Genomic DNA, 16,360 nt, shown 5'->3' with positions numbered 1-16,360 from the left:
GAAGATCCCACGTGCCGCAGAGCAACAGAGCCCGTGTGCCACAACTAATGAGCTCTCACTCTTTAGTCGTAACGACTGAAGACCGCATGCCTGGAGCCCGTGCCCCGCAACTAGAGAAGCCTTCACACCGGAACAAAGAGTAGCCCCCACCTGCTCCAACTAGAGAAAGCCCACGCGTGGCAATGGAGACCAAAAATTAAATAAATAAACAACTATAAAAACAACAATAATAAAAAATGTAAACAGTAGGAGAAAAAGGAACATCAGACCTTGTCAACACTAGCTTTTGTCAGTCATCAGCACATCAATATGAATGAGTCCATCAGGTCCTCCCTAAAGCCACAGGTGTTTGGGAGTTTTGTTTGTTTTGCATTTTTGGAAAAATGTTTATGGGGCGGAGGAGGGGAAGAGGAGCACCTGCTTCCCGGATGAAAAGGAGAAGGAAAACCATTTGAGGGAAAATACTACGGAAAGGACAGATACAAGCCTAATCTATTTTAGAGTTCTCATTGAGGCGCCAAACCTTTAGGCCAACTTCGGGGCTTTAGGAGCAAGGGTGTCAATGAAGAAAGAATGAGAGATGTTCAGGAAAAACTAAAATATCGCACCTATGCTGCTCCAGGGCCTAGAAACCACTGCCAGTTTCTGAAGGTTCGCACGTGGATGATTATCAAATTGTCATCTTGACATTTTATATGTGCCTGAGGCACTTCCTTCCATGTAACTAAAGTGTAAGGTATGAAAACAAACTAATTTTACTGTCACCAAGGCAAAAACCTAATTGAAAAAACAAGCCTGCATCTCCTACAATCAAGGTACGGACTCCTAACTATTCTCCCTACTTCTGTCCTTGCCCCTGCTCAGAGCCTGCCGAGCCTCCCTGTCTCACTCAGAATCAAAGCCAAAGTCCTGAGGGTGGCATAGAGGCAGCTGAGCCGTCTGTCTGCCCCTCCTCCAGCCTCTCTGACCTCGCATCCTACCAGTTTCCCCCCTGCTCGCTCATACTGGCCTCCTCCATGCTCTCTGAATATACCAGCATGCTCCCACCTCAGACCCTTCACACTTGCTGCTTCCTCTGCCTAGAATGTCCTTTGCGCAGACAGTCACCCACTTAGCTTTCTCAATTCCTTCAGGGAGTTCGTTCAAATGTCACTTTCTCAAGCAGGCCTTCCCTGGCCACCCTACGTAAAATTCTACCACCACCGCCACCGCTATACCCTTCCTATCTCCTTCTCCTGCCTTTCTAGCGCTTATCATTTTCTAATCTAATACTATATATCCTATGTTCTTATTTTGTCTCTCCCATTAGAAGGAAACTTCATGTGGCCAGGAATCCTTATTCCTTTTGTATACTGCTGTATCAACAGCTTAGGGAACGCTGCCAACAGACAGTAGATGTTCAATAAATACTTGCTGAATGAATGGGTGAATATATTAGTATACATATTGTAAAAAGAAACACAGAAGGCTAGCAGATTACTCATAAAAACGTCTTCCCCTCATTCCCTAATTTGCTGACTATAGTGCCCAATTTCAATACAAGGAATGTTCCTGCAAATTTCGGGGGCAAGAGAATGAGAGGCAAAGTGGGGGGAAGGGAACTTATTTCGTTGAGGCCTATATATGTCACTCAAGATTATCTTTAACGCTCTACCAATTCTCAATTACAGATAATTCTCATAACAAGGTAAATATGATTATCTTTACTTTATAGGGTAGGAAATTGAGGCTCAAACAAGATAGATAACCTGCTCTGGTGTCTTAGTGAAGAGCATCAACACAGCTCTGCTGACTGCAGAGGCCCCATTCACTCTACTAAACTATTTCTGGTTGTCTATCAAAACAACCTATAAAGGTTTGGGGTTCTCTTCATTTATTTGTTTTAAATAGAGATGCCTAGGACCTATGCAGGATTAGCTGCTTCAGAATGACCACCAAGATGGAGCTAATGCAACCCAACTTTGAGAACTACCATACTAAGCAAAGAGAAGACAAGGAAAGAGTGATACCTGTTGAATCTGGCCTCCAGATGGCTGCTGAGATACTCAGAAGGGAAGATGGTGTGTTCAAACACAGAGAAGCTCTGTACATGATTCATTGTCAGTGCCAGCTCCGTCAAGTTCAGGTGTAGCTTGTCCATGCTGGGTAAAATTAAGAAAGCAAAATGAGCCTCATTACAGGTCTGGCCCTGCCTGCTAGTAGCTGGGGAGGATCTGTCAGGCCCATCACTCCCGGATCCCTTTCATCTTCTCAAAAAACTCATCCTAGAACAGTACACGTTAATACTGACTTCAAACGCAAAGGAGAAAATACACATTGAATTGCTTTTCCATATCTGCCATTCCCCACCACCACTTCCGCTCCCCTTTGCTGGCATCACTTTCTCTCTTCCCTGCCCTCCCGTCCTTGAGATGGTGCTGGCTGGCCCTTCAGGGTGCAGGGCCTCACTTGGTGACGACGCTGCGGTTTTTCCGGTGGCTCTCCGCTCCTGGCTTGTCCCTCTCAGGCTCTCCTTTTCTGGGAGCCTGCCTCTGCTTCATGGTTTTCTTGTTCTTGGCCTTGCTGATGGTGGTGGCGCAGTGCTTCGGGAGCAGCTTTAGAAGCAAACACACATGAGTGGAAAAATGAGATTCCTTCCTCAAACTGCCGAGTAGTCCACCGGACAGTTACAAGCAGGTCCTTCCACTGTTGCCTTCACTCTTTGCTCGCTCTGCCTTTCTCTCTCTTTCCTTCCATGCATCTCCTTCTCTAGTGGGGGCCTACCTAGCATATGTTCACCTCTGTTACCTTTCATTAAATATCTACCCATGTTTAGCTTCAGAGTTTCAAGATGGCAACTTCCTTCAGGGACCAGATCATCAATTCCCCCATCCACTTCCTGAGAGAAAGTCTTTCCTAGTGGAAAATTTCTAGTAGAAAGAATCTAAGAGCTCCACTCAATTGTGCTTTCAGGGGTCTTCCAACCTAGGAAGATGGTCTGTTTTTTGCTAGTGTGGAACTCCCATCTCACTTGCTATATTCCTTCATAGCCTGTCCCATGGATATGGAACATGGACAGACAGCCCCACTACCACAACCCTCCAAAGACTCAGAGGTCACAACGTGGCCAGCACTCTTTCCACTTCTTTTTTTCTATAATTGTATGTATTTATTTTTGGCTGTGCTGGGTCTTCGTTGCTGCACGGGCTTTTCTCTAGTTGTGGGGAGTGAGGGCTACTCTCTAGCTGTGGTGCTCAGGATTCTCGTTGTGGTGGCGTCTCTTGTTGCAGAGCACAGGCTCTGGAGCACTCAGGCTTCAGTAGTTGTAGGGCATGGGCTCAGTAACTGTGGCTCCTGGGCTCTAGAGCACAGGCTCAATAGCTGTGGCGCATGAGCTTAGCAGCTCTGAGGCACGTGGGATCTTGCCAGACCAGGCATTGAACCCGTGTCTCCTGCATTGGCAGGCAGATTCTTTGCCACTGAGCTACCAGGGAAGCCCCTACTTCTTCTTTTTTTAAAAAAATAAGATACTACATTTCTTGTTACTTAAACATCAATCCTGCATCTCTTCTCTTTAACAAGATACCCCCATTAGCCATACAGAAAATATAAGATAGAATTATATATTCAGATCTCTCCTTCAAGGTAATCACTCTGGAATTCTCTCCATTTAGTCCAATGACACTGAGTATGTGCTGAGCAAGACTGGAAACTCCTCATTTGGAATTACTCTTACAATAGGATAATAGCCATTATTAAGCTGGTTTTCTTACTTTATAGTCACAATTGGTTTTTTTTAAAGTTCAAGTTCCTACTATTTCCAAAAAAAATCAGGTCTACCATGATGGGCAAAGATGTGTCAACCTTGAAATTATGCAAAAGGGTCTGTGGGTAGATTCTGAAAGTAATTCCAAAAAATGTAGCTCCAGGAAGTAATGTGACATCATTAATTATTTATTCAAAATGACAACTTTGGAGGGGCCAATATTCATTTGCAAAAGTTTTGTTGTGTGTGAAAATAATACTCACATTATGTTTTAGTCACCCCTGACCCAGCACTGAGCAAATATCTTTAACTGTGTGCTTTTGCATGTTTAGTAGGTATTCAAGTTGAGTGATGAATATACCCATAATTGTACTTGTTTACATATCTTCTTTGCATTAATTATTTAAATGTCTTTCAAACATGTATTTGTACTTCTTTTTCCCTTAGACTGGAACATTCCCCAAGGGCCAGAACTGTGTACCTTTTCATCCCCAAACCCCAGCACAGGCCTTAGTGCCCAATAAATACCAAATAATAGAGCAGCTAACATCTATGGAGAATTACATACCAAATACTTAACATATTCTATTTCATTTCATCTTTATGCTACTTCTACTAAGAAATTATTTTTATCCACATTTTACATATGAGAAAATGGGACGGTTCAGTAATAATATAACTGGGCATATGTACACACACACACACACGCACACGCTCACACACACAACCTGACTCCCCTCCTACCAAAGTTGCTACAAAGCCTGACTCAAACCCAGGAAGCCTGGGTAGTCTAGGAAACCTGAAGGACTCCAGGGCAACAGCAGAACGAGTCCCTCATTTTCAAATGTTCTATAAATTTAGGTTGAGCTAATCATGACCAGGTGCTATGAGTCAGTCAAGGGAGGGGAGGGGAAAACAACAGACAAAGACATAAAAGCAACCCTGAGGATAAACACAGAGGAGGTGCCTGAATATGTTCAGATAGCTACAGATTAGGGTGCAGATGGACAGAACAGTGAGACAAGACAGGTGATCTGGGGGCCGTTGTTCTAAGTATGTGTACACAGGGCAGAGAGAGGAGGAGAAGAAAATTAGAAAGTTAACTCATCTCTTGAAACTCTTCAGATGAAAGACCAGATTTTGTTGAAGCGCAACTGTTCAAATAAGGGTATTTTTAGGCACTTCTATCAAGTCCCAAGGGAGTAAAGATTAAAGGGATGACACTAAGAAAAGAAGCCTGCCATAAACTCATGCATACAAAAGCCCTAGCCCTACCTGAAAGGCTTAGAGAACTTGGTATTTGAGAAGAAGACAGAGGTAGATAGCGAAGAAGGCACAGCGGAGCAGCAGAGGGGAGACTGAAACAGAGAGAGGGCTGAACCCACCTGCTCACTCAGGTTTCGCTGTTCAGCACAGATCTCCAGGACGCAGTTGCTAGTCTGCTTGGCCAGCTCTTCCAGGAAGGAGTTGCAGTGATGAAGGCCGTGGTTCTTCAGGTGAGGGTACTGAGGGAAAGAGGACCCAAGGAAGAAAGTGTTATCACCAAGACAGCCGTGTCTTCCCCATAATACTGTTCTGACCCCAGCCTGAGCCACCGACTTCTACAGAAGAAGAAAATGAGAGCCAGAGAGAGGACACCCTACACATAAAGCTGAGACATTCAGGGACTTGCACCAGATATCTACGGGGCCAAAAGATACTCAGGTATCTATGGGTACCCTTCCTGGGGCCAAAATCAACCCCTGAAATCGCGTTTTGAGGGAATAATAATAAGACGTGGTTAGAGGGATGACAGGGTTTGGAGCTCAGGACACATACCTCCTCCGGGCACATCTCATGCGTGCAGTGGACAAAGTGAGCACAGATGAGGGGGAAAGCAATGGCATAACGGAACATGGCAGGTTCCTCCAGGGTCACAGCAAACATCTTCTCGAAGGTACGGAGATGAAAGCTATGGAACAGACAAGGAGACTCAGGACCAGGGTTTAGGAGCTGCTTCCTCTGAGGTGGATAGAATATTGATTCTTTCGACAAAAGTTTTTTTTTAAACCTTTTACTTTGTATTGGAGTATAGCCAATTAACAATGTTGTGATAGTTTCAGGTGAACAGCAAAGAGACTCAGCCATACATATACATGTATCCATTCACCCCCACACTCCCCTCCCTAAACAAATATTTATTGATATTCATCCCTCCCTCTTTAAATTCCCTACTCTTAAAGCAGAGAGAAAACCAAGAAACTCAACCCTTTCAGTCTTTTTTTTAACTGGATCCCAGGGCAAGCTAGTAATGTCTCCTTCCCTTTTCTTGTACAAAATTGCTATTCCTTCCCCAGAACCCCTGCATGATTTGGGCCCTGATTTAGAAGCCTCTCAATATGGCACCCCACTCCAGTACTCTTGCCTGGAAAATCCCATGGGCGGAGAAGCCTGGTAGGCTGCAGTCCATGGGGTGGCTGAGAGTCGGACACAACTGAGCGACTTCACTTTCACTTTTCACTTTCATGCATTGGAGAAGGAAGTGGCAACCCACTCCAGTGTTCTTGCCTGGAGAATCCCGGGGATGGGGGAGCCTGGTGGGCTGCCGTCTGTGGGGTCGCACGGAGTCGGACACGACTGAAGTGACTTAGCAGCAGCAATACTACTAATTCACATCCCTCCCAAAATTTGACACTCAGGCTCCAGTAAACTTTCTCAGTAATTCCATGAGACTGATCTTTCCTCAATCCTGTATCCTCTCAACGGCATGCATATTTGCCATTATTATGTCCTTTTCACATGTGGGTATTATACCTTCCTAACCATGAAGAATGCAGACAGCAGAGCCAACATACTGTATTGTATGTTTGATTCCTCAAAGGGTAGAGTTATGCACAACAGTGGTCACTGAGTAAAGGCCAAATGATACCTAAGTAAGACAATCATGTGCACTCTCTAAAGGCCCTGTTCCCCAGCCCTCCCAATTATTTTCAGTCATCTCCACTAAACTTCCGCCTTTTCCATTTCTCTTTTAAATCACAAGGTCCAAAAAAAAAGATGCTAAAGAAGTTTACAAAGATAACAGTGAAGAACGGACAATTGATGAATTATCCCAGAGAAGGCAAGACTGTGTGAAGTCCAACTGGCTTCCCTAAAGAAAGCCAGCACAAAAGGGAATCAGCTTCAAATTCCTACCATTTGATAAGAACTGGAATGAAGAAACTGTGGAGTTATAGCATCTGCCTTTAAGGAGATCTCAAAGAAAACAAGTCTTCCCAGTGTCTGGGGGAATTAGAGTGCTCCACAGAAGCCAGGCAAGAGATTAGGTTAATTGATAAAGAGCTCAGGACATACCAGAAAGTAGATAAATCAGAAGTTTCCACCAGCATATTCTCTACTGAGTCCAGCATTCGGGAGTGAAAGACAATGAGGTTCATCACCTTGGCTAAGTCTGGGTTCTCATGCAAGTGCAGGGGAGCCTTAGCCACACTGGTATATGCCTATGGTTGGAGGTGGGAAAGGGGGGAGAAAAACAAGACAAATGAAAAAGACTCCTCAGTCTTGGGACTACAGTTTGACTGGGATTTGTCCCATCCGATCAGGAGTTTTTATTCCATACAGCAGAACTTTGGAGTTAAAAAGAGGAGGAAGGGGAGTTTCCTGGTGGTTCAGTGACTCATTGGTAACGAATCCATCTGCCAATACAGGAGACACAGGTTTGATCCCTGGTCTGGGAAGATCCCACATGCCGCATGCGGAACAACTAAGCCCATGCTCCACAATTATTGAGCCTGTGCTCTAGAGCCTGGGACCCACAACTACTGAAGCCCACGTGCCCAAGAACCCATGCTCTGCAACAAGAGAAGGCACTGCAATGAGAAGCCCACACACCACAACTAGAGAAAAACCCATTCAGCAATGAAGATCCAACACAGCCAAAAAATAAATAAAATTCTAAAAAAGAGAGGGGGGGATTGTGAGTAAGGAAAAACCTTAAGAATGGGGGACCATTCCCAGAAACAAACCTACCTGTAGACGGAACCAGTCTAGTCTCAATCCAGAAAATTCAAATTTCTCTCCATTATCAACTGCGAGAAAAACAGAAGTTTAAAAGGATATAATTAAATAGCACCTCTATCCAATTGCATGAAATGGTAGGTCCTCTTCAAAGTCATCTCGGCTACTCCCTGGCTCAAGAGACCCGTATTTCTAGAGAAAAAAATGTCCGCCTTCACTCTTTCTCCCCCTCTTCCCTCCAGTTACCTTGTTTGAGATTCAGAGAGGAGAGGGTACTGACGAATGAGGACATTATGATGGACTCCTCCTCAGGACACACAGACAGGTTCTAAAAGAGAAGGTGGAGTCAAGGGGGCATAAGTTTCACCAGGAGAGAAAGGAGGACCACAGGGCGTGGCCAGTGTATGAAGGTAGAAGGAACTGCCAAGTGTCACAAACAAAAAAGAGCCAAGCAAAACACAGCGGAAACTCCGAGTTCAAAGCTAACATCCAACTGCCCTTTATTTTCTCTCCTGTTAGCATCACTTGGGAGGAAAATTACTAAGATTATTAGTCCTTTTTTTAAATTTTAACAAACATAAAGGAGGAAATTGGGCTTTTGACACACAATCCATAGAGCATTCACTCAAGCATTCAGTCAAGGTGACCCCCAGAGAAAAATGACCAGGGATCACCCCCAAATTTCCAAAGTATCATCAATTAAACATACTTGAATGATGTCACTGAGCACAAGGGCATCAAATCTGGCCAGGTACTGAAGGTGGTACTGCTGAATCACCTTGACGTGTCTTCGGACCAGAGCCCTAACCTCCTCCAACAGGAAGAGCAGTTCTGCAATGCTCCTGCAAAGTTGAGGATGAGAACAGAGGGCAGTGTGAGACTGAAAATATGACCTGAGACAAAGACAGTGGCAACAGGGTGAAACTGAGACCTCCCGAGGTCATCTGATGCACCGCTCCCTGTCCCTTTTCCCAGTCCGTCTAAAGTCAAGATTCTTAACTATGCCAAGAACTAACGAGTCAACGTAGTCCTCAGGCGTCTTCGTCTTGGTGACATTTTCTGTGTGGCGAACCAGCCAAGTGACTTCATCACGAATGAAGGACAGGGCCATGAAAACAAAAAGGGCCTATGGAGGGGACAGAGACTATGAGGATTTTCAACTTTAGAAATGGATTTCAAAGCACAGAGAAAACTACCATGAAAATGTGCTTATAGATACAATTGAGTAGCCATACCAACAATAGTGTCCAACATTAAACACAGAGACCCACAAAAAAAGCATCCTATGAGAATCAGACCTATATATATGTTGACATGAGTTCACAATACCACCTTATCAAATTAAATTTTAGAAATATTTACTAGGTCAATACCACCTTATCAAATTAAATTTTTAAAATATTTACTAGGTCAATACCACCTTATCAAATTAAATTTTAGAAATATTTACTAGGTATTTATGTGGTTTAAAAAAAAAAAGCAAGCTCTGTCTTTAATTAGCTCACACTCAAATAGAGGATAAGGCAAGTATGCAAATAACTATAACATATGATACTATATGATAGTGCCCAAAAGAGAGATACAACAAGTTTTACGGTACTCCAAGATTCAAGGGAACCACACACACAAACAGAACAATAAAACTTAGAAATGCAAAAACTCAGGAATGCCAAATCATGCTTCCCTTCCTCGCTTTCTCTTGCCTTGGGACCCAGTAGTCCTGGTTCATCAGTTAACACAGTCTCCAGCTCCTTCACAGCTATTCGCAGAAACTGGCGCCGTTGAGAGTGGAACTGGCCACTGGGGAAAGAAAGCAGAAGCTAGAGAATACTGCCTCTCCTGCCCTCAAAAATCCTCCAAACACAGAGCAGACAAGATCTACCTTTAGGAAGGGGTGTCAACCAGGAGGAAGGTTCAAGGCCACAGTTAGACTCAGTAAGGAAACACAAGACCCTATGGGGCAACAGCGAGTTCTTGGGTTGAGACAATAAATCTGTACAGAAATAGGGGTGGCTTGGGTGACAGCAAAGGTCAGGAGAGATGCCTATTCCATCCCCTCTGGAAGAGCTCATTCTTTTCCTTTACCTGTTTGCAATTGCATGTTCCTTGCTTTCCTTTATGTCGGCCACTCGCTTGCCATACCTGAGAATTGACACAAGCACAGAAGGGTTGGCCACACCTCCGGTTAGAGTCCTCGTCCCACCTTCCCAGTCCTCGGAGATTCCAAACTACAGTCTGCAGGAAGCATGGACAGCGCTCACCCTCAGGATCTTTCTAAACACTACTTTTAACCCCAGCCTACTAATAAGAGACTCATGTCACTTTAGTTCAGTCAGTTCAGTCACTCAGTTGTGTCCGACTCTTTGCGACCCCATGAACTGCAGCATGCCAGTCCTCCCTGTCCATCACCAACTGCCAGAGTTCACTCAAACCCATGTCCATTGAGTCAGTGATGCCATCCAATCATCTTATTCTCTGTTGTCCCCTTCTCCTCCTGCCCTCAATCTTTCCCAGCATCAGGGTCTTTTCAAATGAGTCAGCTCTTCACATCAGGTGGCCAAAATATTGGAGTTTCAGCTTCAACATCAGTCCTTCCAATGAATACCCAGGGCTGATCTCCTTTAGGATGAACTGGGTGAATCTCTTTACAGTCCAAGGGACTCTCAAGAGTCTTCTCCAACACCACAATTCAAAAGCATCAATTCTTCAGCACTCAGCTTTCTTTATAGTCCAACTCTCACATCCATACATGACTACTGGAAAAACCATAGCCTTGACTAGACGGACCTTTGTTGGCAAAGTAATGTCTCTGTTTTTAAATATGCTGTCTATGTTGGTCATAACTACTCCTTCCAAGGAGTAAGTGTCTTTTAATTTCATGGCTGCAATCACCATCTGCAGTGATTTTGGAGCCCCCAAAAATAAAGTCTGTCACTGTTTGCATTGTTTCTCCATCTATTTGGCATGAAGTGATGGGACCAGATGCAATGATCTTAGTTTTCTGAATGTTGAGTTTTAAGCCAACTTTTTACACTCCTCTTTCACTTTGATCAAGAGGCTTTTTAGTTCCTCTTCACTTTCTGCCATAAGGGTGGTGTCATCTGCATATCTGAGGTTATTGATATTTCTCCCGGCAATCCTGATTCCAGCTTGTGCTTCATCCAGCCCAGCATTTCTCATGATGTACTCTGCATAGAAGTTAAATAAGCAGGGTGACAATATACAGCCTTGATGTACTCCTTTTCCTATTTGGAATCAGTCTGTTGTTCCATGTCCAGTTCTAACTGTTGCTTCCCGACCTGCATACAGGTTTCTCAAGAGGGAGGTCAGGTGGTCTGGTATTCCCATCTCCTTCAGAATTTTCCACAGTTTATTGTGATCCACACAGTCAAAGGCTTTGGCATAGTCATGCCACTTAAAGATTATCTAGTTCTCATCATTATTTTTCAGATGAAGAAAATAATACCTAGGAAAGAAAAATGGCTTGCCCAAGGTCACATAGGGTTTAAATGAGGAAGTTGAGAATAGATTTCTTGTCCTGTGCTCCTGCCTTGACACCTTCAGGCTAAAAGACTTTTCCAGGTTTGAAGGCAATACAAAGAAGCAGTGCATCAATATGACACAGGCCCTGCTCTCAGGTAAAAGTAGTTATTCCAGCTGGGTCCCTTTCCCACCTCCTCTTAGAATTTAACTTCCTCAATTGTCCTTTGATCACTGTAATCCTCCACTCTCCCCACTGGTTTATTCTCTTCTCCCAACAAGTCTCCCTAAGAATTAGGACCCTCGACTGACCCTGACCATCTACTGAACTCTGCCCATTCCCCTTATACCACCAATCTCCTCCAGAGACACCTTTATTCTTTTTCACCTCACCTTTCACTGACCCTTGAAGCCCATATGACCTCAGACAATAAACAAATTGCTCTCTCTAAGGTCACCATCAACTTCTGGATCACCACATTCAATGGCCTTTTCATTGTTCTTTGTTTATCTGCAATATCTGACTCTCTTAACCATATCTCTTTTTCTCTCCTAGTGGCCTGTGCTCAAACGTCCCACACCACTGTAGGCTCTGTGTTCTCTATGTCCCTTAGATCTGTCTTCTCTTGTCCTGCATCTGTTGCCACCATGTTAGTCGAATTTATTATAATCTTTCATTTCTCTTCTCCAGACCACCTCATTACTGAGCTTAGCACAGAATCAAAGAAATGTAGAGTAGGAAATCATAGTAATCAAATCAGGATTCAACTCCACAGCATTCCTGGTGGGTAGTTGTTTCATCCACTACCTGGTACAATGGAAAGCAAGACGATTAAGAGTCAAAAAAATCTGGAATGATTTCCTAATTCCATCTCCTATTAACCGAGTGACCTTGAGACTGAGCCTCCATTTTCTCATTTATAAAAGAAGATATTGGGACTTCCGTGGCAGTCTAGGGGTTAAGACTCCGCCCTTCTACTGCAGAGTCTAGATGCAGGTTCAATACCTGGTCAGGGAACTAAGATCCCGTATGCTGTGTGCCATGGCCAGAAAAAAAGAAAGACAATATTAATATATATGCCTGAGTATAAGTAATGTGCAGATCAAATTAGATCATTTATGTCAAAGAATTCCCTAAACAATAAGTCTTACATGTTACTGTTGTTCTGAATGATGAGAAACTAAATACCCTTCAAACATCCCTTCCATTCCCTAGAAGCAGGAATCATTAGAAAGTTTTTCTGCATGTCAGTATCTCCTGTAACTTCTAATTATTAATCTTAGATTTACTCTGTCAAAACTTGCAATGAGTTTTAATGATAATACTCAGTTGTTGAAAGTATGAGGAATAAGTATTCTCATAGACTGTTGATAATACATCTATTTGGAGGACAATTTGGCAAGAGGTATTAAAATTTGAAATATGCACATCCTTTAACCCAGAAAATCCACTTCTAAGAATTTACCCTATAGAAATGTTCACAAAGATACATGTCTAAAGATATGCATTACAACAGTATCTGTAAAGGCTTTTTTAAAAGTGGGGGAGAGGTACAGTTCAAATGTCCATCAATAGTGGATTGGATTAATAAATTATGTTACAACCACATAAGGAAATACTATTTGGCTATTAAAAAGATTAAATGTCTACAGACTGATATGCAAAGATATACAAAATACAGTACGTTTTTTTAAAAAACTTCACAATATAATGTAGAATGTGGATCCATTGCTTTTTATCAATTGCTTATATAAGGCTAAAAATAAACACACCCCTCTATATGTTCATATATATACACAGGCATCTAGAGGACATGCACCAAAATATTTGGGGACATGAGATTGTAGTCAACACCCTCTTGGTATTTTTTACATTTCTGGTGTTAGTTTTGCAACTACAAAGATAATAAAGGTATTTGACCCCTTCCTTAATCCCTTACCTCCTTCTCATTATAACCCTGTCTCTATTCTTCCCTTCAAGGTCAAACTTTTTAAAAGAGTTACCTACTAAATTCCTTATCTCCTATTTGGTCCTAAGCTCACTGCAATCCAGGTTTTGACCTCAATACTCAATTGAAGTTATCCATATGCAGGTCAGGAAGCAACAAAGAACTGGACATGGAACCACAGACTGGTTCTAAATCGGGAAAGGAGTACGTCAAGGCTATATGTTGTCACCCTGCTTATTTAACTTATATGCAGAGTACATCATGAGAAACGCTGGGCTGAATGAAGCACAAGCTGGAATCAAGAATGCTGGGAGAAATATCAATAACCTCAGATATGCAGATGACACGACCTTTATGTCAGAAAGCGAAGAAGAACTAGAGCCTCTTGAAAGTGAAAGAGGAGAGTGAAAAAGTTGGCTTAAAACTCAACATTCAAAAAACTAAGATCATGGCATCTGGTCCCATCACTTCATGGCAAATAGATGGAGAAACAATAGAAACAGTAACAGACTTAATTTTTTGGGGGCTCCAAAATCACTGCAGATGGTGACTGCAGCCATGAAATTAAAAGACGGTTGCTCCTTGGAAGAAAAGTTATGACCAACCTAGACAGCATATTAAAAAGCAGAGACATTACTTTGCCAGCAAAGATCCATCTTCTCAAAGCTATGGTTTTTCCAGTAGTCATGTATGGATGTGAGAGTTTGGACTATAAAGAAAGCTGAGCACCAAAGAATTGATGCTTTTGAACTGTGGTGTTGGAGGATACTCTTGAGAGTCCCTTGGACTGCAAGAAGCTCCAACCAGTCCACCCTAAAGAAAATCAGCCCTGAATATTCATTGGAAGGACTGATGCTGAAGCTGAAACTCCAATATTTTGGCCACCTGATGAGAAGAGCCAACTCATTTGAAAACACCCTGATGCTGGGAAAGATTGAAGGTGGGAGTAGAAGGGGATGACGGAGGATAAGATGGTTGGATGGCATCACCAACGCGATAGACATGAGTTTGAGGAGGCTCCGGGAGTTGGTGATATACAGGGAGGCCTGGTGTGCTGCAGTCCATGAGGTTGCAAAGAGTCAGACACGACTGAGTGACTGGACTGAACTGAACTGAACAAGAAGGGGACTAAGACCATCTTTACAAATAAATTAAATAAACATTTTCCAGTTCTCATTTGACCTCTCAGTACTGTCAAACGTAGATAAACAGTCCTTTCTTCTTGACATGTCTTCTTTCCTTGTCTCGGTTATTCCTCTCATTGATTTCTCTGCCTCTGCTGGCCCTTACATTTCAATGTCTCAGAGGTTCTATCCCAGTGTTTTCTTACTTCACACATTCTCTGTGAGTAATCTCACCTACGCCCAAGGCTTTGATCACCATTTTGCCAAACTTAATCTGAATCCAAATATCTCTCCTAAATTCCATAACCAAAAGGTAAAAGGTCTAACATACATTTATCTTCAATGTTCTACAAATACTTCAAATTCAAGCTGCTCAAAACTGAATTCACAACCTTTTCCCACAAAATAGCTTTTATCATGTATTCTCTATCTTAAGGAATGCCAAGTATCCATTCCAGAAACTTTGACTTCAACCTCAGTTTCTCCTAATTCACTTCATTAACCTCTGCCTCTAGTTTTCTCCATCTGACTTCTTTTCTTCCCTGCAGCCAGAGTGACTTTTTCTAAAATGCAAATATGGTTGTGTCACTGCCCTGTTTAAAAATCATTCAATGACTCCCTATCCCTTTTAGAATAGGCTCAAATAGAATAGATGCCAGGGCATCCAAGGCCCCAACTTACCTCTCCAAGTTTATCTTGACAACTTCTTCATTTCTGTAACCAGAGCTACATGAATTTCTTAGAAAATGCTATGCTCCCTCTTGCCTTGAAACCTTGACAGTTTCTCTGCCTAAAGTATCTTTCTCTGCCTTAAGCAACTTCCCTGCCTCTCCATCCACGCCCCCACAACTCCTATACACATACACACACACACACACACACATATACAATTCACTTGTTTAATTCTTCAGGTCTGTCCCCAGGTTTTGCTGGATCCTCCAAAGCCAGTTTAAAGCAGTTTGTGTTTATACATCCTAATCCCTTATTATATCACAACAGTTTATCTATTTTTCACTAATTTGCAAGCTCTTTGAGAGCAGAGATTCTGTCTTTGTTTAAAAAGCACATAGATTGCATTACAACATACCAAGCAATTTTCTACATGCTTTATAAATAGTTACTCTTTCATTCCTCCTAACAACCCTAGGAGGTAGGTCATAGGGAAGTACTATCATTATTTATAGATAAATTGAGCCCTGGCATAGAGAAGTTAAGTAACTTGCCCAAGATCACATAGTCAGTCAGGGCAGAGCTGGAATTCAAAGTCAGGTAATCTTGTTTCAGGGTCCATGATCTTATCCTCTATGCTATCTTATTAGTTACTCTATCGAGTGAAGTACTTAGTAAATACTATGTATTCAATAAATATTTCTTTGATAATTAGAACTATTTCTTAATACCTATACTAAGGACACTCATGGAGACTAGAAAAGGATGTTAGGAGGGGCTAAAAATCCCCAAAGATTAGCTTGGCTCTCAGGTCTCACCCTTTCAAACTGCTAAAGAGGTCCTCAGTGACTTTGTGCACCTGGAGCGCATCCTCCCGGATGAGGGTGATGTACAGGGAGCCCTGCAGACACAGCTTCCACAGTTTCTGGCAGTCGGCATTGGAGTTGAGGCACCCATGACAAAGAAGAAACCCAACTGCGGGTGTGTAAAACAGTGCAAAGGAGGATTTTTAGGGCTTGATCTCCATGTGACATGCTGCTGAGTCTAGTCCCACCTCAACCCACAAAAAACTTACCGACAATCCAACGCTCCATCACTTCCACAGACAGGTACTCACAGGCCATCTATGAGAAGGGAGGCAGAGATGCTTTAACGGCTATTTAACTTGGTCTAAAGACTAAGGCGGTCAAGACAAGGGCAATCAAGCTAGAATTTGAGTATCAAACACAACTCTTATCTTACCAGACTGGATCAGGATACTTTGATAAGCTAATACCTGGGAAAACTAGAAGTGGGTTGAGGGGAAAATATTTAAGAGGGGGAAAGGAACTTAAGCTAGAAGTCAGGACAAATGGTTTGACATAACTTCTCTTCAACAGTTCAGGAGAGTAATACTC

General features: G+C 42.7%; 1 protein-coding gene across 1 annotated transcript in view; it reads right to left on the bottom strand.

The window, feature by feature from the left end:
• NCKAP1L (NCK associated protein 1 like) overlaps positions 1 to 16,360 on the bottom strand; it is a 46,076-nt gene that overhangs the window by 19,992 nt on the left and 9,724 nt on the right. Inside the window, exons 8-20 of the mRNA XM_055585012.1 lie at positions 16,039 to 16,087; positions 15,782 to 15,938; positions 9,827 to 9,883; positions 9,445 to 9,541; positions 8,758 to 8,867; positions 8,451 to 8,583; positions 7,988 to 8,069; positions 7,754 to 7,812; positions 7,079 to 7,224; positions 5,564 to 5,696; positions 5,131 to 5,250; positions 2,449 to 2,594; positions 2,010 to 2,141 (exon numbers count right to left, since the gene is read on the bottom strand). Coding sequence (XP_055440987.1) covers positions 2,010 to 2,141; positions 2,449 to 2,594; positions 5,131 to 5,250; positions 5,564 to 5,696; positions 7,079 to 7,224; positions 7,754 to 7,812; positions 7,988 to 8,069; positions 8,451 to 8,583; positions 8,758 to 8,867; positions 9,445 to 9,541; positions 9,827 to 9,883; positions 15,782 to 15,938; positions 16,039 to 16,087 — 1,421 coding nt within the window. The remainder of the gene's footprint in view (positions 1 to 2,009; positions 2,142 to 2,448; positions 2,595 to 5,130; positions 5,251 to 5,563; positions 5,697 to 7,078; positions 7,225 to 7,753; positions 7,813 to 7,987; positions 8,070 to 8,450; positions 8,584 to 8,757; positions 8,868 to 9,444; positions 9,542 to 9,826; positions 9,884 to 15,781; positions 15,939 to 16,038; positions 16,088 to 16,360) is intronic.

Source organism: Bubalus kerabau, chromosome 1 (assembly GCF_029407905.1).
Source record: "Bubalus kerabau isolate K-KA32 ecotype Philippines breed swamp buffalo chromosome 1, PCC_UOA_SB_1v2, whole genome shotgun sequence".
In the NCBI taxonomy this organism is placed as follows: Eukaryota; Metazoa; Chordata; class Mammalia; order Artiodactyla; family Bovidae; genus Bubalus; species Bubalus kerabau.
The sequence above is the reverse complement of the archived record's forward strand: the minus strand, read 5'-3'. Positions and strand labels throughout refer to the sequence as shown.